The sequence below is a fragment of the Gopherus evgoodei genome, chromosome 3 (assembly GCF_007399415.2).
Source record: "Gopherus evgoodei ecotype Sinaloan lineage chromosome 3, rGopEvg1_v1.p, whole genome shotgun sequence".
NCBI lineage: Eukaryota > Metazoa > Chordata > Testudines > Testudinidae > Gopherus > Gopherus evgoodei.
Window position 1 is genome coordinate 7,284,885 of NC_044324.1, and position 26,967 is coordinate 7,311,851.

Below are 26,967 nucleotides of genomic sequence, written 5' to 3' on the forward strand. Positions count from 1 at the left end.
CCTAACATGAGCTGGGCTGCCTTGGACGCAGGGCTATTTTAGGCCATGGCCCACATGCAATTAGTCCCTTAGCCACAGGAATGCTGGGACTCCCTCCCAGCCCCAGGCAGAGCTGGAGGAGAGCAGCTCTGAGCAAGGGGCTGGCCAGAACCACCTGCAGGCTGCGAATTCGGGAAGCATACCCCATTGACAGGAGGATTCCTCTCTCCCCCTCCAGTTCCATTCACAGTGCAGTCGAGGGCTGCAGCACATGGTCAGTTCGGCAGGGCGAGGGGCTGGGGCTGGGCTGGAGGGAGCTTACAGGAAGGCTAAATGTGCCCCCCCAGACAGACACTCATGGGGGGGGCTGCTAACAGAGGAGCTCAATGGAGACATCCTCTGAGCCACTCAGCCCATGCAAGGCTGACAGGTGCATGGGGCTGGGAGTCCGGATGCCTGGGTTCTGTAGCCAGCTCTGCCACTGACCCTGGGGGCGAGTCCTTTTGCCCCTGGTCCTGTGACCCCCACCCCCTCAAGGACACTGCCCCATCTCGGGAAGCAAGCGAGCAAAGGTGAAATTGCAACAGCCCCACACCGATGCAAAACAGTCTCATTGTATTGATCAGAATCTGTGCCAAGCATTTTAACAGCAATGTCTGTGTCCGTACAAAACCTCACTCCCCCACACCACAGCTAACCACACCTGTGTCCCAGCCACAGCCCCACCCCCACCCCCCTCTGCTATTAGCACTGCCTGGGGGGCAGGGGCTCCATTTTATCCAGCAGGGAGCCCTCACTTGCTGAGCCACCCTCTTCCTGTGGCTATTTCCTGAGATAAGAACCAGCTTTGCTGAGAAGTTCCCCTCTGCTCCATGGAACCAGGTTCTCTCCCCTCCCCCAGCCAGTGAAGATGGAGCTGTAAAGCCTTTTCCTTAAGGGCTGCAGGTCACCCAGTACAGCCCCATCCCGCTCTCAGGCCAGGGCTGTCCCTGAGTGCTGACTCCTCCTTCCAGAGCGGACACACCCCAGTACGATGCTAGCTTGCCTGCGGCAGCCACCCCATGGGTGTGATCCTGCAGGGTGCTCAGCAGCCCGAGCGGTCTCTCCCGGCCACGTGACAGCCCGTGCACACCAGCGGGCTGAGCAGTTCTGCTGGCGTCAGGCGGTTACAAAGGGATCTTCTCGCTCCAGTCAATGCGTCACCGGGCGGAGTGGTGTGATGGAGAGACACACACCCCCAGGGTCAGTCCCCTGTGTGCTGAGAGCCAGTGCCATAAATAGGGCTGACACAGAAGCACCAGACTTCGCCGAAAGTCACGCAGAGCCCCAGCGCTGCAGAGACGGGAGGAGGATGTGGCTGGAACAGAGCAGAGCCCCTGGCTGCTGGACGCCTTCCAGGGGAAAGCAGGCAGGGGACCCCACACCTCTCTGGGCCAGGATGCTCCGTGCTATATTGGGGAAGAGGGCGCCTGCTCGGAGATCCTGCGGGCTACTGCTCCGTTCAGAGCTCTGGGGTAGCACCAGGATCCCTCTCTTTCCGAGACAGTCCTGCACTTCCACCGCAACCTGGCCCCCGGGAGACACAGGCAGGGGCATGGCCAGCCTCTCCCACACCTCCTGCTCGAGGAAGGAGTAGTTTCTCTCTCCTCCTGTGGCCTCCCTGCTGATGGTACTAGCCTGAGGGCAGAGCCCACTTGATGCTGCCCCAGACAAGCTCTGACTCATCAGCTCATCTACCCCCAGAGCTATTGGAGGGGTTTGGTCACATGAGGTCTGGAAGCAAAGGGCCCCCCATGGCCCATTCCCCCAGGACACCTGAAAATGCCCCCTAACTGTGCAGACAGGCCCAGTTCCCTCCTCCAGCAGTTCCCACAAGCAGGCACCCAGGCTGCCGCTGGGGCTAGATCCAGCTCCTGCTGCTGCTGCCCCCACCCATTCCTTTACATGTTTATCCTTCTGTGGGGGGAGCAAAAATCCCCTGTGCCCTTCACAGCAGAGGCGCTCCCCAGCTCTGAAACCCAGACCCCAGCACCACGCTCTGCCAGGGCATTGGCACCAACCGAGATAATAAATATATAAATAAACCAAACTGCGTAAAACTTGGCTGCTCCATGGCCCCCCGTGTCCCCTGTGCTCCACCCCTGCAGCCAGCACCCCCTACAGGTGGCTCTCCTCCTCTTCCAGAGAGCGGTTCAGTCCCGGGATGAACCTGAGGAGCCGTTTCCGGAAGCTGGTGTGTTTGCTCTTGTGGGGCGTGATTGTGCAGTTCTTTTGGTCACCTGGCCTGTCCCAGAAGTGCCCCACGGCCCCATTGCTGCTGCTGGTGCATTTGACGCTGGCACTGCGGGTCAGGGTGGGCCGGCGCTGGGAGAGGACCGGGGGGGCGCTGCCCCCGTCCCGCCCTGAGTGCCCGTCCAGGGAATCGGCCGAGTCAAAGAAGCAGGTCTGGTAGACAGAGTCCTCGCTCTCTTCGGTGGCGGTGCTGACGCAGCTGGAGGTACTGCCCGCGCCTGAGAGCATCTTCCCGAAGGCGAGGGAGCCGCTCGCGAGCCCAGCGCTGTACAGGCAGGAGCGGACAGATTCCAGCGTGTCGTAGATACTGGGGTCTTTCACCACAATCCCTGGGGGGACAAGGGGCGTTAGAACGGGCTGGGCACGACCACACAGTGCAGCAGCCAGCCCGGCGAGGGCTTCGGGGCGTCAGCCAGCAAATTAGCCCCCTCCCCGGCAGGCTGGGTGTGCTCCCAGTACGGGGAGGTCCCCACCCCTCTGGCTGCTTTTCACTCCCACAGCAAAACACACACCCAGCGCCCCCACTCACCATGCACCAGCCTCTGCTCCTGGACCATCAGCGAGCGGTACTCCCCCCACTTCTCATACAGGGTTTGCTGCAAGACAGACAGGCCAGTTAGGGCTGCCTGGGGGGACCTGGCTGCGGACGGGCGGGTAGCTCACTCCAGGTCACAGCCTCACCTTTAGGTACTGCAGCCGTGCCTCCAGCTCTGCTCTCCGGATGGATGTCCCATACAGCGTCTCCAGCCTGCAAGAGACCAGCTTCTGGTAGCGACCAACCAAATCACAGCCTTCCATGGAGAAAGGGGGTCCCCTGCCAGCCTGCTCCCCACCAGCAAAGGGGGTGTCCTCTGCAGACCCCCCCCTTTCAAGTTGCTGCAGCAAAGAGGCACTGGATGTTTTCCCATGCACTCTCCGGAGTTCAGCCCAGCACAGGACAACTTGTCGCCAGGTGGGCTTCCTGGGATCAGCTCATCCACCTCGTGCCCCCGGAGGCGGGGCCTGGTGCCGAGCTTGGGTCTGACATGGTCCCACAGCAGAGGGGAAGGAGCTCGTTACCAGGCGAAGGGGTCGGAGCTGGAGCTGGACCTGGAGTGGGCTCCCTCGCAGCCAGGTGGGGCACTCCAAGAGTGGCTCGTCCCCCCAGGCTACAAGTCCCCCAGCCGGCAGAGGACACAGACAGGGGATGAGCAGGAGCTGCTCTAAGCAAGGTGCTGGGCTCTGGGAGCCAGGCAGCCCCCAGTCCCACTGAGGCAGGGGTTATTTTCTGAGGAAGCCAGTTCCTGTGAGCACCAGCTGCTTCCTCCTGCCCCTGGCCCAGCCCTATCTCCAGGACAAGCCAGCCAGGCACCAGAGCACAGGGGCAGTGGATCCCCACCTCCCACCTGGAGCATGGGGAATATGTCCCAGCCCCAGCTCTCCTGCCCCTCAGCCCCACAAGCTGGCCAGGCACTACAGCACTGGGACAGTGGATCCCCACTTCCCACCTGGAGCACGGGGAATACGTCCCAGCCCCAGCTCTCCTGCCCCCCAGCGCGGCTGCAAGCATCTCACCTGAGCACGTTCCCGGAGGCCTTGATGATTTCCACGATCTCGCGGTGTCGGATGCCCTCCACGTTCAGCCCGTTTACTGCTGTGATGGTGTCTCCTGGGAGGCAGACAAAGCACTCAGAGCTGCCCTTGCCAGTGGCATGAACCTCAGCTCAGTGCCCCCGCAAGGGAGTGGCTGATGCAGCCACCCCCTTCCCAGCCCCATGGATATCTGACACTAACCCTGAGCCCTGCACAGAGGGGGCAGGGCAGCCTGAGCCACATGTCACAGAAGGGACTTTCCCCAGGTTAAGCTCAGGGCACAACTGGAGAAGAACTCACAGTCCTGGCTCCCAGTCGCCACAGCTCTAACCACTAGCCCCCAACCCCTTCCCCGGGCCAGGGAGAGAACCCAGGAGTCCTGGCCCCCAGCTGGAATCTGGCTGGCCGGGAACATTACAAGAACGAGTGCATGGCAGAGCTCAGAGCTACCTCACCCCACTGTCTGCTCATGGAAGGCCCCATGCTCCAGTGAACTTTGCAGAGTCACTTCCTGCACTGGGCTGCACAGCACCAGGCCGTGGCATGTGCGGTGACGTGATAAGGCGGGGGACACTGCCTGTGTGGCTGGCACCCGCCAGGGGCTGCATGCAAACAGAAGTGATTGTGAAGGGCAGTGCTTGTGACTTCCCCCTCGCGCCTGAGACTAGTCATTTCCCAGGGCCCTGCAGCCCTGGGGGTCAGTCAAACAATGCAAGGCCAAGAAAGGGCAGAGGGGCTGACACCCAGGTGCCACGCATGGAGCTGCCTTTTCCCGAACTATTTCTCAGTTCTCCTCCTCCTCCCACTTGGCAGCTCCCAGATCCGGTTACTTCTGTTCTACTTACTTTAACCAGTGAACACTACTGTTAGAGAAATATGGGTCTTCCCCTGAGAGCCAGGATGCCTGGGTCCCTCGGCCCACTGAATGCCTGGGTCCTACCCTGGCACTGACAGCCTCCCCCCACCATCCGTACCTCATCCTGCCCCAGGGTGTGAGATGGGGACCAAGCCCCGGGGAGCTGGCACGATGCACTTACCGGGTGTGAGCCTGGCTAACTGGGCTGGGCTCCCCTCGTGGACACGGCAGACAAAGGTGAACATTTCCACACTCTTCTTGTCTTGGTGGTGGAGTCCATAGGTCTGGAATGAGCAGCAGCCGCCAGTTCGTTAGTGGGAAGGGCTGAGCGAGCACTGGCTGGCCGGCGAGACACACAGGAAGCCTCCAGCCCCGAGGTTAGCACCATCCATCTCCCAGTGCCGTGTTACCTCCCCAGGTCCCTGCTACAGCTGAGGATCCAGGGACTGCCTACGCTGCCTCCCTCCAGCTCCGCGTCCCTGCACGTCACGAGCCACCACCCCAAACGTTCCGTATTTAACCAACCTTTGCACAGTGCTTAGCAACGCACAGCGATGGGGGCCCCCACACGGGCCCCCAAACCCAGCCTGCTCCAGATGGCTGCTTTGCGTGAGCTGCCAGCCCCCTCCCGCCATCTGAACCGTGACTGAGTCGGGGGCGGCTTCTGTAACTTCGGCATCATCGCTGCTAAAAATAATCCCTGGCTCAGATGCAGTTTAAAAATACTGTAAATGCAGAGAAAGGTCTGGTCTGCAATCACTGAACCCAGGGCAGCTCCTCCACCCCGTGAGCACGCTGCTGCTCTAGGGAGCAGTGCTGCCTGCGATGGCTGAGTATGGGGCAACCCCCTCCCCAGGAACGGCTGCGAACTGCACCGCTGGGGCTGATACAGCCACACCTGGCCGCCCAGCACCACCAGGCCGGAGGAGCGGCTAGGAGAGGCAGCCCTTGGTCCCCAGGGGGCCTACCGGGTAGAACCATGATCCAAATCCCATTTGAGGTCGGTCTTCTTAGAGCGAGTGCCAGCTGATTTCTCTGCCCTCAGGGGTGGGGGGCACTCACCTGGATCTCAAACCCAAATGTCTCCTCTGCCTCCTTCTCCAGCGTGATCATCTTCCTGGGGAGGGAAAGAGTCATCAGCAGCGGTCTGAGACTCCCTGTTCCACGCCGCCCATGGCTGCGTGCCCAGAACAGAGCCACGGCCCCCAGGGCAGCGTCTCATCCATGTCACCGCTACTGTTCCCTGCAGCACCGGTGATATCCCCCCGCCCCAGCGGTGTCTCGCCAGCATGGAGCACGGCTACCAACTCAACCCCCCTTGTCACAAAGCCCATTCAAATCCCAGGGACACCTCTTCTCTCCCACGGGCCTTGAGCCAGCGCAGAAGGGTTAAGTGACTTGCTCAAGGTGACACAGCAGGTCAGTAGCAGAGTCAGGATGAGGACCCAGGAGTCCGAGCTCTTGGTCCCCCTGCTCCAGGCAATGGACTGCAATCCCTCTAAGAGCTGGGGCTAGAACCCAGGAGTCCCAGCTCCCAGGTTTAAAGCAGGAATGAACTGAGGCCAGGGCCACATTTAATTATACAGCTTCCCCAGCGAGGGGCAGAAGGGGGAAGAGACAGTGACACAGACATGATGACTTCAGCATGGGCCCGACTCCCAGAGGGGAACCCCACCCTCCCAACACGAAAGGGGAATCCACCCTGACTACCTGCCAGGCTCTGCGTACCAAGCATCAGGCCCCACCTTGCAGGCCACCAGCAGGCTGGCCCCGCTGCTACCCAGAGCGTGTTATTTAACAAGTTGCGTAAGCGTCTCCTGCCTGCAGCTAAGCAATTACACTCCAAATGGGTTTATTCTTGTGCTCCAGAACAATGCAGGCAGGAAAGCGCGTCGTGCAGCTCATTCAGTGTTTTCACTGAATTAAGTCTTCACAGAGCAGCTCTCCTCCACATTCAGCATGCGTCACTGGGCCTTCTCCGGGGCATCAGGAGGCGCAGAGAGAAAGGAGCTATCGGCAAACCTGGAGGAGCACCGAGGATAATCGCTGCTGTCAGGAAACCGACTGACACTGCCTGGTGCTGTGAACTTGGGAATGTCCCTTAACCGCTCAGCACCTCATGTCCCCCCACTGCAAATGGGGACAGTGGCGCAGCCCTGCCCACCATGCGCTGCCCAAGGGTTACCATCCTAGTCTCTGCTGGAAGGAGCCTGGATTGCTGGCCCTACTTCCGGCACCCATCAGGGCTGTGATCGGTTTTACTTTCCCAAGGAGGCGGCTCGTCTGGGGCACTCGGGATCTCTGCTCCAGTATCGCTACTAATACAACCCGCCAGTGTTAACACTACACGAGTGGAACACGTCTACGAGGGTAAAGCATCACTTGCACCAGTGTAACACCCCCGCCCCCCCCCCGCGTGTCTGGGCTTCCGGTGCCAACCCGTTACCCAGCTGCAAGCCCCGCTTTAAAGCCAGCGGCACCACGACTCCACCGCCCAGACTCCCAAAGCAGACAAACCCTTCGGTTTAGAATTAAACCCGGGCACGCCTTCTCAAAGGGGATGCGGCTTCTTCCACGTGTACCCGGCAGGAAAAGAGCTGCCCTTCCAGCCGTCCCACTGACTCTAGCTAATGGCCACGCCAGCCCCATCGGGGGACAGCCCAAGCCCCTGGGAAGCAGCAAGGCTGGGGGGTTGCATGGGTGAGTTCGGACACACCACGTACAGCTGGTTTGCAGCCTGGGACAAATCAGGTCCCAAGCACCACTCACACTCCAGCAGGACCCCACACTGAGGGGTCGAGGGCTGGGATTTGTCCAAAGCCCTCTCAAAAGGGTCCACGTCCTAGAGACAGTGACTCGGCTGCCAGCTGGATCCTTCTGGCACTTGTAACAGAAATTCAAAGGCGGCTTTAATTATCCATGCGCCACGGAGGCTGGAGAGGAGAGACCTCCCTGGATCGGAGCCCAGCCCCTGCAAAGGCAGGAACCAGCATGCTAGGAGAGGAAAAGCCCCCAGCACACACCCGGTTTGCCCCCATCAGGCAGGACTACAGCAGCTGCCAACAGGACAAAATCTGAGGGGCCCTTTCCCAGCTCTGGTGTCAGCCTTGCAAAGGGAAAAAATCCCCACACCTTCAGGCAGCTGCTGTTCCATAGGCCATTTACCGGCTCACGTGCGATGTGTCATGCCTGCCCCTGAGCAGGCATTTAACAAGCTCCGCTGGAGGGCTCCCAGCTGCTCATCTGGCTCATAATGGGTCTCATTTCACGTGGGAGAATTTCACCGTCCGGTAAAGAAAATTCATCACTTCCCCCTGCCCCCACGGCTAAGCGCTCAAAATAGCCTTTATTTATAGGCTTCTCTTTGCGGTTCAAACACACACGCTTCTGCCGCTCGGTCATTGCTGTCATGGTCTTGCTAACGGCCCAATCCTGAGCTGTGCTTGCAGCTTCCAACCTGGTGGGACTGAGTGGTGAAAGGTCACCCTGAAACCCCAGGAAGGCTGGGATAAAAGCCAGCGAGAGGAAATCCAGTGCTCTGAGAGGAGCTGCAGCCTCTGGGGCTTTTCAGCAGGTTTGTGTCCAGAGCCCAAATGGTTAATGGCTTTCCTGGCACACAGCCTTGGTTTTACGATATGCAGGCGGGATTTCTGGGCATGCTCGAGACCCACCCCCTGGAAGGTGTTCAGACCCTCTGACAGTCAGGTCCTCAGCCCCGCAACGCCCTGTAGGCTCCAATCCCTCGCTGACTGCAGACCTTTCCAACACCTCGGTGTGCAGAACTATCCCACTGCACAGGAAAGAGACCACCCTGGCTTAACCAGGAGATCTTCGGTGATCTAAAACTCAGAAGAGTCGAAACTCAGTCAAACGATAAAGGATGAATATAAACAAACACCACATATGTAGGGACAAAATTAACAAGGCCGAGGCACAAAATGAGATCAACCTAGCTAGGGACATAAAGGGTAACAAGAAAACATTCTACAGATACATTAGAAGCAAGAGGAAGACCAAAGACGGAGTAAGCCCGTTACTCAATGAGGGGAGAAAGGCAATAAGAGAAAAATGTGGAAACGGCAGAGGTGCTTAATGACTTTTCGCCAAGAAGGCTGGTGGCGACTAGACGTCTAACAGTGAATGCCAGTGAAAATGAGGTAGGATCAGAGTCTAAAATAGGGAAAGAACAAGTTAGATGTCTTCAAATCATCAGGGCCTGGTGAACTGCGTCCTAGAATACTCAAGGAGCTGAGGCGATATCTGAGCCATTAGTGGTTATCTTTGAGAAGTCACGGAAGACTGGAAAAGGGCAAAGCTAGTGCCCATCTACAAAAAGGGGAATACGGACAACCCGGGGAATTACAGACCAATCAGCTTAACTTCTGTACCCAGAAAGATAATGGAATAAATAATTCAGCAATCAATTTGCAAAACCTAAAAGATAATGATATGATAAGTAACAGCCAGCATGGATTTGTCAAGAACAAATTGTGTCAAACCAACCTGATAGCTTTCTTTGACAGGGTAACAAGCCTTATGGATAGGGGAGAAGCGGTAGATGTGCTATATCTTGACTTTAGTAAGGCTTCTGATACCGTCTCACATGACCTTCTCATAAATCAACTAGGGAAACACAACTTAGATGGAGTTACTATAAGGTGGGCGCATAACTGATTGGAAAATCATTCCCAGAGAGTAGTTATCAGTGGTTCACAGTCATGCTGGAAGGGCATAACGACTGGGGTCCCTCAGTGACCAGTTCTGGGTCCGGTTCTGTTCAATATCTTCATCAATGATTTACTTAAAGGCATAGAGAGTACACTTATAAAGTTTGAGGACAACACCAAGCTGGGAGGAGTTGCAAGTGCTTTGGAGGATAGGATCAAAATTCAAAATGATCTGGACAAACTGGAGAAATGGTCTGAACTAAACTGGATGAAATTCAATAAGGATAAATGCAAAGTGCTCCACTTAGGAAGGAACAATCAGTTGCACACACACAAAATGAGAAATGACTGTCTAGGAAGGAGCACTGCAAAAGGGATCTGGGGGTCATGGTGGATCACAAGCTAAATATGAGTCAACAGTGTAACGCTGTTGCAAAAAAAAGTGAACATCATTCTGGGATGTATTAGCAGAGTATTGTGAGCAAGACACGAGTAGTAATTCTTCCGCTCTACTCCATGCTGATTAGGCCTCATCTGGAGTATTGTGTCCAGTTCTGGGCACCGCATTTCAGGAAAGATGTGGACAAATTGGAGACAGTCCAGAGAAGAGCAACAAAAACGATTAAAGGTCTAGAAAACATGATCAAGGAGGGAAGATTGAAAAAATTGGGCTTGTTTAGTCTGGAGCAGAGAAGACTGAGAGGGGACCTGTACCACCCTTTTATGTACTTGAAACTTATCAAGAATGAGGGAAAAAAATTGTTGTTGTTAACCTCTGAGGATAGGACAAGAAGCAACGGGCTTAAATTGCAGCAAGGGCGGGTTAGGTTGGATATTAGGAAAAACTTCTTAACTGTCAGGGTGGTTAAGCACTGGAATAAATTGCCTAGGGAGGCTTTGGAATCTCCATCATTGGAGATTTTTAAGAGCAGCTTAGACAGGCATGTCAGGGATGGTCTAGATAATACTTCGTCCTGCCAGGAGCGCAGGTTGATGTTGTCTCGAGGTCCCTTCCTGTTCTATGATTCTATAAACTCCCACAGGGCCAAGCTGCACACCGGCCCCCAGCCCAATGGCCCCTCAGCACACCCGCCTGCCCCCAGCCAGGGGAGCTCGTTACAACTGGAACGCTTCTGAGGTGCTAACTGACTTTGCCCCCCGATGCTGGTTCACTCCTGGCATCCCCACTCGGCTTGGCCCGTTGGCAGGGGTAGAGAGCATGGAGGGAACCAACGTTTCTGCTCAAGCCCAGTGCAGCTGCGTTTGGGATGCAGAGGGGACAGCTAAACTTCCCTGAAGCTTTAGGAATTCATGGAACTTCCCTTTAATGTTAGGTTGGATTATTTTTTTTTGTTTGTTTTTCACAATCAGCCTCCCTCCCTTGCTGGCAGGCCACTATGGGGCTGTTTCCTTTACCCCCTGCCCCGGCCTAGCCCCACAGACCACAAGCCCATTTGCATGCCTGGCCTGGGACAGCCGAGGAGTGGGCACTGCCTGGCGTCACAGCCGCACCTGGGGGTAAGTGCCCTTGAGTGTTAATGGCCAAAACCCAAGAGCTGATCAGAAGCTGGAGCTGCTTTTTATGAGCCTGTCGCGATGCTAAGGAGCAGCCAGAGGCTGCTCTGGCTGGGAGAGCGGGAAGGAGGCTGCCGTGCTGAGGCCAGACCCCGGTTATTGTTCGGGCTAAGGAAGCGGTGTGGCTTACCGGTGCTGCTCCGGGGACTGGCTCAGAGATTTCCATCGGCATCCAGAGCCCTAGGAGAGAGCGAGAAAACACACCAACGTTAGACTGTCCCATCCCTTCCCCCCCACGCCGGCGTGCAAAAGCAGGCGCTTCCCCCTGGGACCCCGGGGTGTTAGCTGCAGAACTGCCAGGCGACGGAGCACATGGCCCTTCCACATCACCTTCCAGGTGAGCCCCATAGCCCCATAACCCCCTTCCCTGCCACCGGGGAAGGCGGCCAGGCTGGGGCTGGCAGACAGGGAGTGACCTCGCCCAGCGATCACAGCTAACAGGGATATAAAGCCCAGCAAGCCGAGGGCTGACCTCAGTCTGGCTGGCCCCTGCTGGAGCCAGGACCCAGGACTGGAGGGACTCTCAGGTCTGACCCAGCCTGGCCAGTCACACAGCAACTCAGTGGCTGGGCCAGGCCCCAAGGATTCCAAGTGTCAGATGGAGAGCCAGTGCCATCCTGGGCCCTCGCTGCAGGGCACGTGTGAACATGGAGGGAGGGGTGGCAGGTTCTGCCGTCCCACACAGCTGCTGCCCAGCACACAGGCAAGATCCACCCTGTGTGATGTCCTCGTGAACTCAGGGCACCTGGGCAGAGCTCCCCTTTTCCCAAGCCACAGATTGGTCAGGGCACAATCGCTGCACCAGCACCCTGCACAACGAAGTGTAAAATCCGCCTCCCCTGCAGCTCTGGCTGGCCCTTAGAAAGGGCTCAAGGCGCATTGGAAAGAGGGGCTGGGCTCTGCCCCTTTGGAGCCATTCGGGGTCGGGCAGCCATCCCTGTCCAGCTGCTACATCCCAGATGGGCACCAGCAGACTCTGCCCACTTTAAGCAGGTGTTTTAAGACCCCTTCCAATGTGGCGCCTCTGGCTCTGCAGCATCCACCTCTCGCTCTGTGACCAGTAGAGCCCCATGGCGGCTGCCCCGATGGGGAGCACCAGGCTGCAGCAGCAAGACAGGTCACAGCTCTTGACTCCTGAAATCAACCACCTAGCGCTGCTACAGAAACCTGCAGCGCCGGGTCAGCTGACTCCGGCTCGCGGGGCTCAGACAGAGCAGTGCACACAGGGGCTGGAGCCCAGGCCCTCGCAGGGTTTCAGAGCCAGGGCCTGAACCCAAACAGCTCCACTGCAAGGTTCAGTCCTGCAGCTTGAGTCAGCCGGGGCCAAGCCGCAGGGCTCTTACTGCAGTGGAGAGGGACCCTGGAGAGGCTCCCCTTGGCACGGCCTGGGCCTGCGAGCTGCCAGTCACTACTCGCCTTGGAGGACCTGCCAACAGCCCCAGGAGGCATCAAGCCAGACATCCTGAGCTCCATTCCCACCCCAGCCCAATGCCAGGGAGCAGACTGCACTGCCGGGCGCCCTGCCCTTTGGATGAGATGAGACACCAAGGTCTTGCTGTGCTTTCAGATCCCACCATCCCTCTTTGCGAGAAGGCCAGCAACCTCAGGAAATGTCAGCTGGGCAACTGCCCCCCCAGGGAAACAGCACACTGGATTCCAGAATGTGCAGCGCTGATGGGTCATTTCAACAGTGGCTGCACCTCACCCCAGACGCAGCTGCATTTTAACAGAGTCTGTGAAGCACTTGGGAACGAGATGTGCTACAGAGGACAAAGAGCAGGCTCCGCTCTGGCCACAAGCAGGGCCCACCAGGCCAGGGCTGCACCAGGGGACAAATTGAATCATGTTTTGGTTTAAGCTGGAGCTTGCATCTGTTTGACACTTGTCCCCGGTCTGACGTCAAACAGAATCGCTGGCTCCTGTCACGTTCTGTGCATTGCGTGCTGTGGCAAGCACTCTGTGGGGCTGGGAGATGAAAGCCCCGCAGACAGAAAGCCTCTTTGTTTTCCTCTAAAGTCAGATTTTTAATGCAAAATTCAACAATCCCCCTCATTGTTAATCATTTAAAAAATGGGGAACCAACGCCTGATGGGAGGCAGCAGCAAGGCAGATGAGCCAGATGAATTAGCATCAATGGATCACCCCGAGGTGGGCGGCCCCGGGACCCACTTCATAGTCAGCCATAAGAATTTCAGACATCTCGGCCGAGGCATAAGTAGCGGCTGACTATAAAGATGGGGCTTTGTCACCAAGTGTCTTTTTTTGCTGCTCTTTGGTTCAACCCGGTCCCCGCTCGCAGCGGCCAAGAAGCAGACAGCAGGTTTTTATTAAACTGCCTTTGAAAAGCCCAGCCATCCTCACCCCACAAGTGGAATTCGATTTGAAAATAAACATGGACTAGAATCCTGCCTCAAGCTCCCTTGATCGCCGGCCAAAGCCTCCGTCTTCCCCGGGGGTTCGACTGCACCCTCAGCCCAGCGTACCCCCCCCTTCGCACCCTGCCCAGTCGGGATCATCTTCCTGCCATCACCTTATCTACACTCCTAGGAAGGGCTGCCCCATGGGCTCCGCTGGCTGGGCTGCCATCTGCCGAATGCCGCCCTGGCCAATTCCGTGGTGCTAGCGGGAAGGACGCGTGCACAAAGCAAGCCCAGTCGGAGACACAGCTAAGCATGCGAGCCGGCCGGCCAGCCACTGCAGCCGCCAGGGTTCTCCAAGCTCCTGCACGGCACAGAGAATAAATAAATACTCCAGAGGCCCGGTCACAGCCCTTCCTGAGCAGAACAGAGCGAGGCAGCTTCAAACAGCAGCCAGCTGAGAGCAGCTACTTTTCTCTCCAACAATAAACATTATCCCCCCCATCTGGTCCTTTGCAGAATCAAACCATTATGCAGCGACCAAGGACTCGGTGTCGCCACGTGTAATTAGACTCTTGTGCAAACATGTGCTTCCAACACAAAGCCCGAGGCAGCACCGACCGACACCACGCCCTGTGGCTGGGGCACTGTTACTTCTGCTGGGGTGGCAGGTGGGTAACGATGGGCCACACCTGCCAGGGCTGCCCTCCCCAGCTGGGACGTGCTAGATCAGAGGGCGAAATTTAATCTGCCCCCCACCCCGCCAAAAAGAGGGAGCTCTGTGCTCCGAGGAGCCAGGTGCTGATAAATTTACATCGAAACTGACCATGCAAATGGATCTGTGACTCCCATGGAAATCCAGGTTTTGAAAGTGAAATGTGCCGGGCCTGCTCCCTGACAGCTCCGTAAACAAGCCACACGGTTCATCCACTCGCTTGCAGAGCTGGTTTCCTGCCTGGGGCTGGAGGCACCAGTGCCTGGGTGGGGCCTTATTTGCGACTATCCAGCTTTCTTCAAGTTTCTCCACAGCTGAGTTTTATACTGGAAGACCCCAGACCGTGCACACAAGAGTGCTCACAAGCCACTGAGTGCAATGGGGTGGGGGTGAAGGGCAGTGTCGGAAGGCACAATGGGGTGGGGTGGGGGAGGAGAGAGATTTGAGTAAAGGATCAGGGGAAGGCAGGTTATCACCATTAGGATCCAAGCAGAGAAGTGCTGGGTCTGCCCACTCTAACCTGCCAAGAACACGTCTCTGTCCTCCAGAGGTTCTGAGAAGCTAGTGGATGCAAAGGAGTAAACCCAATGCACTGTGCAGCCAACCCCTGGACACCTGCCCCAGACGCTCTGAAGCCCTGTTCTGGCTGATGCTGGCTAGGTCGTATTTGCCTCTGGCACAAACACAAGGCCTGCTGCCCCCTTTTGCTTTGGCAGCCTTTCGACCATTCCTTCTGCCAGCTCCAGGACTTGGAATGGCGTCATCTCCTGGGCTTGGAACCCACTGCACCAGGATGTCCAACCATTTCAAACGTGATGATCACAGCACCAAGCCATCCCCTCCAGCCGTGACCCCCACCCCTCCCAGGAAGCTTGATGTGGAAACTATTCCACCCCACTCCTCCCCACCAGGAAATTCAGGAACCAGGGAGCTAAGAGGGCAACTCCGCAGAAGCTACATTCATGACCTCCTAGTAAACTTAGAGTTTCTTGGCAGAGCGTCAGCCTCTAGATTCATTTCTCTTCTGAAGTTCTTAGCAACACCAGACTCAGTTCCTCCCTCTCTCCGCCCCATCTAGCCCCAAGCCACTTTCAGGAAGCTTCCTCTGCGAGACCGAAAGTCTCGCTTGCTTTGAGAGGGATGGCTAGGAAAGTTTGTGCAATGCCTCAGACCTGGGCGCCAGCCACTGGTTAGCACAGAAGGGGTGTCCCCCACAGGCTCTGAGCAGCCAGGCGCCCGTGTCATGCCCAAGAACAAGTGCGTAAAGCACACAGAGTCCTAGAAAAAGTCCAAGTGTAGGGCCAAGAGCTCCCACGCACCAGGGGAACGGAACACGGCCAGCTGAAGGCAAAATGGCCAGTCTTGCTGCCCCCCCCCCCCACCAGCTTCAATGCCCATATGCTGCTTTGTCCCCCCAGTCTCCATGCCTCCCACCCCCTCTGTTCTGGCAAGTCAACCCCCGCTGCCTTCCCTCCTGGCCCCTGAATCAGAACTCCTGCTGGCCTCCCAGCACATCCTGTCTGATCTGCCTCACTCAGATTGCGATCTCAGCGGCCCTGGCCAAGCGCTCAGAGCCAGCACTAGCAGCCTGCGCCCAGCAGCACCCCGTTCCTCTAGTGCTCTTCACCCAGGGGAGCCAGAGGAACGTGCAGAGCAGTATTATCCCGCTTTCTGGCTGGGGACATGCCCTACTCAGGGTCACAGCCAGTCATGGCAGTGCTGGGTGCAGACCCCGGGAGCCCTGAGCCCAGGTCTGCACCAACACACAGCCCGCACCCCGGGGGGCTCGAATCAGACACGAGGCTGGTAGAGCAACAGGTTGGTGCATCTGTATCATTCACTCCCAACTGGTTCAGCTTCTGACACAGGAGTTCTCAGCCAGGGCTGCAAACTCCGCTTCCTACGTGGGCACCGAAGGGGGAACAGCATGACTTCACGGGTACACAAATCCCCCACAACCATAGGAGATTCCAGCATTCATATTTAGGTGACAGTTTTTCTGTCTTGGCAGGAGACAAGAGAATCCACTTTGCTCTTCGGCAGCTATTGATGCCTCTGACTACATAGACAGCACCTAAAAAACCACCCCCCTCACCCCAGCGTTGCATTGATGTGGCTTAGCCACAGAGATCAAAAACGCAACTAGACATGGTTTCCACAGCTCCATTCCTGACCTCACACACGTTCACCACCCTCATTTGGAAAAGTTTATTAAAAAAGGGAACCTGAGAAGTCATTTGTCTCTTTGTCTCTCCAACAATGGTTTCATTATGTTCCACACTTCCTGGACAATTGCGTCAATGTGTCCTGAAGTGGCCGTGACACCATGGTACCCAGAGCCAAGCCTGCAGTGCCGTCACGGGCACCCCACAATCACATGCTCCCAAAAGCTGATCACTTAAGAACTTGCGGCCTGAGTGAGGCTCCACCAAGAGCTCTGCATTCAGTGTTCCTGGTGAACAGCAGTGAGTGTTTCCAGGCTGCCACAGGGATGGGGAAGCTGTGCAGGAAGCAAGTCCTTATTTCTCCAGTAAGGCCTTCACACACAACACAGCTCCACGGCCTGTGTCTCACAGAACTGACCGGTGAACTCCCCGCTAGAGGATATTACTAAAGGAAGCAAGTGGTTCCAACAGCTGTTAGAAGAGGACTGAACATTGAACTGCAGCCAGCAAGGGGTGTTCATACAAAAGCACAGCCTGTGTTCTGACTCTAACCCCATCCCACCCCTCGCTGTACTGTGTCTAACTTGGTCGGCATGTTCTTAGGACCTCCCTTTGCCTGCAAAGCACTGGTGCTGTAGGAAAGGTATGAAAAACAGCATCCATTGCCCCAATACCTAGGTGAACATTATAAGAGTCATCAATCCTTATGCTTCTGGCCATGGCTGCCAACTGGGATCAGGAAGGAATTTCTCCTCCCCTGCTTGTCACCTGGAAATCTGCACAGCTAGGGGACACTGTGGGTTTTATGGCCTCCTCTGAAGCACTGGCCACAGGGAATTGCTCCAAAACAGGTCCTGGCTTCCAGTCCTTTTCCAGGTGGAATTTGAGGGGTTTGATGTGACCTGACTAAACCCTGCAGGTTGAGGGATATCAGAGTCAACTATTGATGACAAGTATAAGGGAGGTAGCTGTGTTAGTCTATATCCACAAAAACAAAAAGGAATCTGGTGGCCCCTTAACGACTAACAGATTTATTTGGGCATAGGTTTTTTACCCATGAAAGCTTATGCCCAAATAAATCTGTTAGTCTTTAAGGTGCCACCGGACTCCTTGTTGTTTTTATTGCTGGCAAGTTGATTATACGGACAATTTATACTGTGAGAGACGACGTCTGTTTTGGGGCAGATGGGAGAGTTACAGCTGCTTGTCCCTATGCTCATATGACTTCTAGCATGTGCACAAACACCCAGAACCCTGAATAAATGCTTTGGACACAAATAGATGCTGACGAGATAGGAATGCCCACACTACAGCAGACTGCGGGCTATGCTCCCGTAGTTCTGCCGACTCGGCCCTTTCTTTCCCACCGACAGCCAGTTCTCTCTCGGGAAAGTTTTGATAACTTGGTTCAGGACACAGCAAACTTTCTAAACTAAGACATTTCAAACACTTCACTTTCCAGCACCCTAGTATTTACTTTCCTATCACGCCCAGCAGATTAAGCCAGTTACCAACTTAAGCCTCAGTTTTGGAAGCAACCGTTTTACATGGAATGCCAGGGGCTTTTTCCAGGGACCAGCCAAAGCAGTCCATCGACAGCCTTAGACAGAATGTCTCAGGACACGAGAGGTGAAGTTTCTTAAAGTTATTTTCCTCTACGTTACATAAACTTTTCAGTGACCATGGCCACGTAATGATCCTAAGGTGTTCTCTTTCCACTGGAATGCATCATGTCAGATTTAAGCCCCACATTTAAGCATCGTGCATAATCAGCTTTTACAGAGGTCAGTGGAAAATTCTGAGAGTTTTTTTTTTTTTTTAAAAAGAAGAGTTCCAGTGAGAAGTTAGGTTTAAAACCCAACAATTCCCTGCAATGTTTACAATCCAAGCATTGTGGCACTGTGCTAGGGCATGAAAAGCTGGGAGTGAAATGACCTAGAGATAACTATAAAAAAGCAAAATCAACTAGCTTCCTTCATTGCCTTTGTTACTGGTGAGGGGCAGGAAGGAAACCAGCACAGAGCCAGAACTGCAGCAGATCTTTGTAACCTTCGCTTTGCCACCAAACTGGCTCTCTTGAGAGAGGAGTTTAACCCATCAGCGTCTCTAAGCATTAAGTGGAACATACCACTGATTGACATGCAAAAAGTGCCCCCCCCCCAATCTCCTCCTCTCCAAGTTACACAGAACTCAAGCCATTCCCAGTTTGATGATCAACAAGGAGGACAAGTTGTCTGCATTGGCAATCTGCTCCCAGGAACTGCCCGCTCAGAGCAGCGCCTCGCTAGCCCAGTGCCCCATCCCCTGCAGGGGCTGTTTCAGAAGATGCAAGAAGGCCTGCAGGGAGCAGGTACGGGGAAGCCTGCCCGCCCTGTCGCTGCTTCTCCCTAATGCCCACCCTGCGGGGGTCAGTTCAGACCCTAAAGCAGGAGGATTTAAAGGCACTCATCTCAGTGCCCACAGCAGCACTGCAGGCCCCGGCTTCTGGATGCTCTCGGAGGGCTGAGTCTCAGCTAGGGGAAGCTGGCCCTGGGGTGGCCTTACAGCACAAGAGGGACATGCCCTAGGGCTGGCGGGTCCCTGGGGACCAAGGGAAACCCACAGCCTTTCCCTGCATCCCGCACACCATAGATGGGGGGATGATGCATTGGGACAACACAAGGTGCCGGCTGCACCCAGGGAGGAGCCAAGTCCAGCTGGAGGTGGGGGGGGGAGTCACGCAGCAGTTGGTCCATAGCCTGTGGACCCAGTGGGGTGGGGGCGGGCTCGGCCCCGGTCCCGGTGGGGGGGGGTCTAAGGGGCAGGGAGGGTCTGGACGCGGGAGAGGGGGTTCGGTCCCGGTGGGAAAAGGGGGGGCTCGGTTTCAGTCGAGGGCTCGGTCGGGGGGGGGATCTAAGGGGCAGGGAGGGGGCTCGGTCCTAGTTGAGAAGGGGGCTCGTTCCCGGCCCCGGTCGTAGAGGGTGGGGGTCGGAGTGGGGGGAAAGACTCGGCCCGGTTCCGGTCGGGGAGGGTGGGGGGAAGGGGCTCTGTCCTGTTTCGAGGAGGGAGGCTCGGTCCCGGGAGGCGGGGAGGGCGTCGGGTCTCGGTCCCCGGAGGGGGGGGTCTAAGGGATAGGGAGGGTCCGGACGCGGGAGCGGCTCGGTCCCGGTTCGGGGAGAAGGGGAGGGCCCGGACGCCGGAGCGGCTCGGTCCCGATCCCGGTCCCGGTTCGGGGAGAAGGGGGCTCGGTCCCGATCCCGGTCTCGGTTCGGGGAGAAGGGGGCTCGGTCCCGGTTTCCGATGGGGGGGTGGCGCTCGGTCCCGGTTCGGGGAGAAGGGGGCTCGGTCCCGATCCCGGTCCCGGTTCGGGGAGAAGGGGGCTCGGTCCCGGTTTCCGGTGGGGGGGTGGCGCTCGGTCCCGGTTCGGGTAGAAGGGGGCTCGGTCCCGATCCCGGTCCCGGTTCGGGGAGAAGGGGGCTCGGTCCCGGTTTCCGGTGGGGGGGTGGCGCTCGGTCCCGGTTCGGGTAGAAGGGGGCTCGGTCCCGGTCCCGGTTCGGGGAGAAGGGGGCTCGGTCCCGGTTTCCGGTGGGGGGGTGGCGCTCGGTCCCGGTTCGGGGAGAAGGGGGCTCGGTCCCGGTTCGGGGGAAGGAGGGGGAAAGAAGGGCGCTCGGTCCCGGTCCGGTCCGTACCTTGCGTGCCCGGGGCAAGGTGCCCCCGGAGGCCACCAGCGCCCGATACATCTCGGCCGCCCGGCAGCCGCCCAGCGCCAGGAAGGGGCCGCCCCCCGCGGGTCCCGGATCCAGAGCAGCTGCCCCCGCCGCATCCTCCTCCTTGGGCTGCAGCCGCCGCAGCCGCCGCAGGGTCATGGCGGGGCGCGGGACGCGAGCCGCCGGCGCACGAGGCTATATCGGCCCGGGGGGGCGGAGCCGCCGGGAGACACGCCCTCTTCCACACAGGCCCCGCCCCGTCAGGGAGAGGCTATCTACAGGGACCACCGCAGCGCCACGCCCCTGGGCGGGGAGGCCACGCCCCTTCGATCAAACCCACCAATCCCGACGCAGATTGAGGCCACGCCTGCTTCCACGGACGCCCCGCCTCTAAAGATGGGAGGCCACGCCCCCGTCCAGGGAAACTCCATCCTGCGGCTCACAAACCTCACCCCTTCCTCAGTCGAGCTGTGCCCCAGAGCAGAAACCGCCCCAGGGGCCCGCCTCCTTCCAGGGAAACTCCCCCCACGGCCCATAAACCCCACCCCTTTCAGAAAACCCCTCCCCCTAACATATAAGCTCCACCCCCTTCAGGAAACTCCTCCTCATGACACATAAATCCCACCCCCACAGTGTTTGCAATTGCAAAGGGTAGATGCTGGGGAGGAGTCGTGTTTGTACCCTGTCTGGGTACAACAGGCAGCACCAACTGGAGGATTTTCCCGTATTTCGGGGAGGAATCCCACGGCTGCTCTCTTGCCACCCAGTACGTGGCAGCTCAGGCACTCTTGGACAAGAGTGCTACCAGTCTTTAGTCATGCACCAACGAATCTCAGCACCGCCAGGGAGCCAAAAATTATATCCTTAGAGATTGGAAACCTCAGTGATAAAGAGTCTAACGCTAACTTCAGGAGCCCATCGCTGCACTTGCCTCCTTGTCCGCGTCATTGTAGATCCTGGACCAGGCTCAGCAGCCCATTCAACCAGAGCTGTCGCAGCCATGCACTGGCTTTGCCTGGGTTCCTCCCCACACCATGACAGCATCACAGACAACAACCCAGCCTGAGAACTGGAGGGCAGTCTGCAACGCCTAGCCTGCAGGATCCAGAGGCCAGGACCTGGATGTCATACAAGAAAGAGAGAGAGGTTGTTATTACATTTATTAGTATTATTCAAGGGTCCATTTCAGGTGACTTGAGTCAGACACCCAAAACTGAGGCATGCTGAAGCACTAGACACCTGGGAGAATCTTGGCTGGTGTATTTCTAGGCATACCCCATGATATGAGTTATCTGGAAAGACGCACTGTTGGGTTAAAACAGTCATACGTTCACAGGTGCAGCTGTGTTAGCGATAACACCCCTGGTTAGCAATGCGAAACTCATTTGAAACTCCTGTATTTACTGTATTTTTCACCAATGATTGCCCCCTCCCCCCGTCCCTTTGTGCATTTCTTTCAGCTTGGAAAATGGATTATGACTGGTCAGTGTCATGATTTGGTCATCATGCATTCACCAAGGGCCAGATCCTGGAGTGGGGTCCACAGGTACAGAGCTCATTGCAAGATCAGAGTTTCACACCCTTCCTGCACCATTTGGTAGCAAACGCTACAAGGGAATGTTTAAATCCAGATGAAACTGCTTTCCATTAAACTTCTATCAAACAAATAGATTACAGACCCTGGTATAAATAGAAATGAGTTAAAGGAGGGGTTTGTTTGTGGGCCATCTGAATGTGCCCCTTAGTCAATTAACGAATTTCAGTTTATTCTTTATAAGACATAAAGGTCCCAGCCAAGGGAAGGGTTATCATTCATTTTACAGATGGGGAAATGAGTCCCAGAGAGATGAAGTGAATGGTCTGAGGTCACCCAGGAAGCCAGGGACAGAGCTGGGAGTTGAACCAGATGCCCTGCGTCACAGTGCACGGCCTTACCCACAAGATCCAATTTCCTTTCATACTAAAGCCGAGCTCAGCCGGTGATGATTTTATGCAGGTCAGACATAGACCTAGCCACAGTGACCTTGTTCTAACAGTGCAGCACCGAGTGGGCTTCTTTATAGGAAGCACCAAAAAGGAGAAGTGAAATACACAAGTGCAGAGTCATGTTCTCCCCCAGGACAGGTACACACGAAGGTGGGGGTGAGCTGCATGTGCCACTGAACTGGACACTTGCTGGCACACTCGTATGACCTCGTTAAGGATTATAGCGTGTGAAGGGGACGTGCACAACTTGCATTGTTCATGTTAAATAAATAATTACATCACCTCCTTTTGGACAGGTGGGGAAATTGAGGCACAGAGCACTTGGCAGCCTAGTGTTCAGAGATGCCACACCTCGGCAGCACCTCCGAAATTCCAGGGTGTAAATGATTTGCACAGGGCACGGCAAAGCAATGCCAGCCAAGAAGAGAAGCTGGTGAGCTAACCCCAGGAGCTGCCACCTCCATCGCTTTAGTCGCTGTCCTGGACACTTGTGATGGAGCCCAACCCAGATTTTTCTAAGGGACGTCAGAGCTACGCTAGCTGACCACCCCGCTGCTCTTCCTGCTTCCCCAGCAGTAGGCTCCGTAGCCACTGTTTCCTCTCCCACCCGTGCATGGGCTGTGCAGTGCAGAGAGTGGGTCGAACCAGCCACGTTATCAAAGCCAGTCTGAGATCAGAGGTGGGAACACCCTTTGCATTTCTGTGGTGCCTTTCGTTCCCGGGGCTCAGCAGACATTCACTATGTAGGCCTTACCCCATCCTTCCTGCCCGACTTACGCTGTGCTTTTCAGCCAGGCAGCCCAAGGATCTTCCCCAACACCAGTATCCCCCCTCACCAGAGAGAAGGGGACTTGCTGAAGGTCACACTGCAAGGCAGGGCAGCAGAACCAAGACCTACCTCCCAGCCTTTAGCACTCTGCACTAGGCCACGCTGCCTGGCATTTCCCCTACCCCACTTCCTGCAGCGCTGTTCGTTGCTCAGAGATTTCCCAGCTTAGTACTGACCCAGGCCTAGCCTGGCTGGGGCCTATCCTGTCTCTGAGAGTCACTTCCCCTCACCGTGCCTCCATTTCCCCAGCTGTAGAATTATACCTATGCCATACAGAACCTTCTGAGACATCACCAATCGGTCTTGGTAAAGTGCTTTGAGATCCTTGGCAAAATAGGCGGCAGAAGGGAAAATTCGTATTTACTGACGTCCCACTGGCGAGCTCCCTCCAGGACAGAGGAACCTCCCTCAGAACACAGGGTCCAAACACAACAGGAGCTGAAGCTGCAGCTCTGGCTTCCTTTGGCTGGAGTCAACTTAGCTGCAGGCGTGTGTCGCCCTCTGTTGTCCATCTTGCTCAATTGCAAAAGCAGCTTCCTTCCCAGTACGTCGTGGTATCTATGTATCTACTCACACCCCCACTGGGTTTGTGAGCCCCCCAAAACGTATCCAAGAAGAGTGGGAAGAAGCCACAGACCCTAAATGACCAAACTTTCTGGTTTCCTTCTTCCCCTGTAGATAAGCCAAAAACACTGAGGTTTTACACGTGTCTCATGACTGATTATGGCTTTGTATAGCAACTTGTCGGCCCTACTGAACCAGGGAATAATGGGGAGCAGAATGTCTAGCGCAGCCACTTAGGGTCTGAATGCCTGGATTCCGGTTCTGGATCTCTATGGCGGTTGTTTCTAGTACTGCCCCTGGTGCACTAGGATCTGTACAAACAGAACTCATAGTCCCTGCCCCAGCAGCCTTACAAAGGCCTTGATCCTGAAGCTGACCCTAGGGAGAATTCCGAGGACTTCAGTGAGGCTCTACCTGAGTATAAGAGCCCGATCCGATGGGGCAGCTATGGGTTCACAAGATGCATGTCTGACATCCACTGTGCAAATCATGTAAACATTCTAGCCCCCCCCCCCCCACCTGCAGGAGTGGGGAGAACACCAGAGTCTTGGAGACATCAGAGCTGCTCCTCTGAGCACACGTAGGTGTAATCTGGGAGTAGGAAGGCTGGCAGGTAGGGGATTCCCCCGGAGGATTTAGCCAACTCTAGGCAAACCTGCTAGCGATCCCCATGCTTACAAGCTCACCCCAAGATTGCATTTGTATGTATTGAATGTCAAGTACTTCACTGTGGAAGGAAAAAATCAAATGCACACCTGCAGCATGGGGGAAAACGGGCTAGGTGGTAGTGCTGCTGGAGAGGATCTGAGGCAATAGTGGATCGCAAATCGAATGTGTGTCAAGGCGAATGTAATTCTGGGGTGTATTAACAGGAGTGTCATATGTAAGCCTTGGGAGGTAATCATCCCACACGGCTGGAGCACTATGTCCACTTCCAGATGCCTCACTTTAGGAAAGATGTGGACAAATTGTAGAGCATTGGAGGAGAGCAACGAAAAAGATAGAAGGTTTAGAAAACCGAACCTATGAGGAAAGCTTGGAAAAAAGACACTAAAGTGGGATATGATGGAGGTCTATAAAAATCACAACTGATGTGGAGAAAGTGAACAAGGAAGTGTTTTTACCCCTTCACATAACACATGAACCAGGGGTTACCCAATAAGATTAATAAGCAGCTAGTTTAAGACAAACATAAGGAAGTTCATCTTCACACAACACACAGTCAAGCTGTGGAACTCATTGCCAGGGGATGTTGTGAAGGATAAGTTCATAGAGGCTAGGTCCATCACTAGCTGTTGGCCAAGATGGTCAGGGACACAACCCCATGTTCTGGGTGTTCCAAACCAGAAGATGGGCTTGGACAACAGGAGATGGATCACTCACCCATTGCCCTGTTCTGTTCAGTCTCTTTGAAGTATTTGGCGTTGGCCACTGTCAGAAGACAAGACAGTGGGCTACATGGACCATTGATCTGACCCAGTATGGCCGTTCTTATGGAAGGTTAACAAACCTGGGCATGTTTAGTCTTCAGAGAAAAAGACTGAGGGGAGACCAGATAACAGCCTTCAAATACGTTAAGGCTGTTACAAAGACGATGGAACCAATTGTTCTCCATGTCCATTGGAGGTAGGACAAGAAGTAATGGGCTTAATCTGCAGCAAGGGAGATTTAGGTTCCATATAGGGGAAAAACTAACTCTAAGAGTAGTTGAGCTCTGGAACAGGCCTCCAAGGGCAGCTGTGGAATCCCCACCATTGGAGGTTTTAAAGGCAGGTTGGACAAGCACCTGTCAGGGATGCTCTAGGTTTACTTGGCCCTGTCTCAGCGAAGGGGGCTGGACTTGACGGCTTCTCAAGGTTCTGATATTTCCATGACACTCATTCTATGCCTACAGTCCAGCCATTGCTGCCCCCGTTTTGACAGTAGCATAGACAGGACCTAAAACCAACTGCTTTTCTGCAACAGGGCCTGGCCCGAAACATCTTCAAGAAAATATTTCCACTGCGTGTGCGGTTTGGATCCAGCAGCTGGCTTTAATGTTTAGCAAGGAATGAACTGATGCACTGTTAGCTGCAGAAATTTCTCAGTGAGAACAAACTCAAAGCCACATGTCTGGGGGCAGATGGCTGGCAGCTGAGGGAGATTTCACAACAACTTGACTCCAACATTACAGGAACTTCTTCGGGAAGGATGCAAGTTATGTAGCGCTCCCTCCTTTTGCTGGGTTTGTTCTTGGAATTGCCCTTTTTGGAGGGGTTGGCAGGGATCTTCTCCTCACCCTCCCAGGACTGAATAGAAACAGCTGTTCCCAAAGGGGGTCAAACCTCTCACAAGCTCACAGGAGCAATATAAAAAAGCATCATCCTTGGAGACTGGGGAGAGACCAGCTGGGTTAGAGTCAGCAAGGAGCAGCACTCAAGCCCCAGACCCAAACACACAAACTTTGGGGCAGTTTGGAGCCAGATCCGAGCACAGGGCGTGAACTCCGCCCACAGAAGTGGTCCCACATAAATACCAGGTCAGGTTGCCAACACCTAGAGCTTCCGCAGCATCTTCGAGCATGGGATTTCAAAGCACTTCTAAGAGGGCCTAACGAAGGCCTCGTTTACACAAAGTTGTATCACTGTAACTAGACTGGAACAACCCCCTTAGCGTGGATGCAGCTGTTAATATACAGGCATCCTACATACTGGGATAGCTTATACCCCTTCCCATGTGGGAAGAGCCATACTAGTGCAAAGCACCTTTCTACTGGTATAAATGTGCCCATGCGAGGGGGATTGTGCTGCTTTAACTAAACATTGCTCTATCCTTGGCCAACAGAAGACAGAGACGAGGAGAAGTGTCTGTCTAAGGGGGTTGCACAGATTAATTACATCAGTGTGTAAACAAAGCCTCACGTGTCCCTTTGGAGAGGAGTTGGTTTTTTTAAGACATTTATCTGCTACCCAAAGGCATCGTTTTAGTGTTTCCGGCTGTTACCCCTCAGCCACGCTGCAGCATCCTTTGCACCTCACTAGAGGGGGGCTGCAGTTAAGAGTGACAAAACCAACCAGAGGTGATCTCTGCTGAGATCGATAAAACACCATACAGAAGCTTGTAAGAGGCTTATAAAAAGCTCAGGAGTTATCTTATTGTTAGAAAATGAGGCTTAACAGGATGCGATATCAGCACAGGACATGGCCAAGATCTCATCTTGATTAAAAAAAATAATCAAGATTATAAAAAGATCCTGCATCATTTTGGTTTTAGGAATTGTTAAAATCTTTGTAAATTAAGTTGATAAAGGCAACCAGGACCCCGGGGCTGCTGGTGGAGCACTAAGGAAGGCATCTTTGAGAGGAGGGAGGGTGGTATGCATTAAATGCAAACAAACACTCTGGGTCAGTGTTTGTCAGACAAAACTACACAGGATCTTTTCAGGGGGCAAGACAAAGATGCCACATTTATTACGATAATTTGATTTATGACCAATGACTAATATCTTAATCCTTATATACACACACATTATACCTAATACCTATACATACACACACACACACACACACACACACACACACACACACACACACGATGTTCTGCAGCTGCTGCATAGTTACCAGTCCTGAAGATAGCTTGAGTTTGTTGCTTGATTTTGTAGCTTGTGGCGGCTAACTGGCCAGGAAAGCAGGGCAGAAGGACGAGCTGGGTCTCTGTTGGGCCTGCACCGATGTCCTTCCATGTT

General features: G+C 55.3%; 1 protein-coding gene across 1 annotated transcript; it reads right to left on the reverse strand.

Moving 5' to 3' along the window:
• Positions 1-1,644: 1,644 nt before the first annotated feature.
• GRASP (general receptor for phosphoinositides 1 associated scaffold protein) lies at positions 1,645-20,023 on the reverse strand. Its single transcript, XM_030554889.1, has 8 exons — positions 19,847-20,023; positions 11,072-11,121; positions 5,762-5,816; positions 4,881-4,983; positions 3,826-3,919; positions 2,953-3,019; positions 2,801-2,867; positions 1,645-2,600 (listed from the first exon to the last, which is right to left on the reverse strand). The coding sequence occupies exons 1-8, from the start codon at positions 20,021-20,023 to the stop codon at positions 2,137-2,139; spliced, it is 1,077 nt and encodes a 358-aa protein (XP_030410749.1). The 3' UTR covers positions 1,645-2,136.
• Positions 20,024-26,967: the final 6,944 nt, after the last annotated feature.

What these genes read in the sequence shown, in the direction of transcription:
- GRASP (XM_030554889.1), bottom strand. Translation starts at nt 20,023, where the DNA reads ATGACCCTGCGGCGGCTGCGGCGGCTGCAGCCCAAGGAGGAGGATGCG. An exon ending in CATTTGGGTTTGAGATCCAG is followed by an intron (nt 4,984 to 5,761) that starts GTGAGTGCCCCC and finishes TGCTCATTCCAG; the next exon opens with ACCTATGGACTCCACCACCA. An exon ending in GGAGCAGAGGCTGGTGCATG is followed by an intron (nt 2,601 to 2,800) that starts GTGAGTGGGGGC and finishes TTGTCCCCCCAG; the next exon opens with GGATTGTGGTGAAAGACCCC.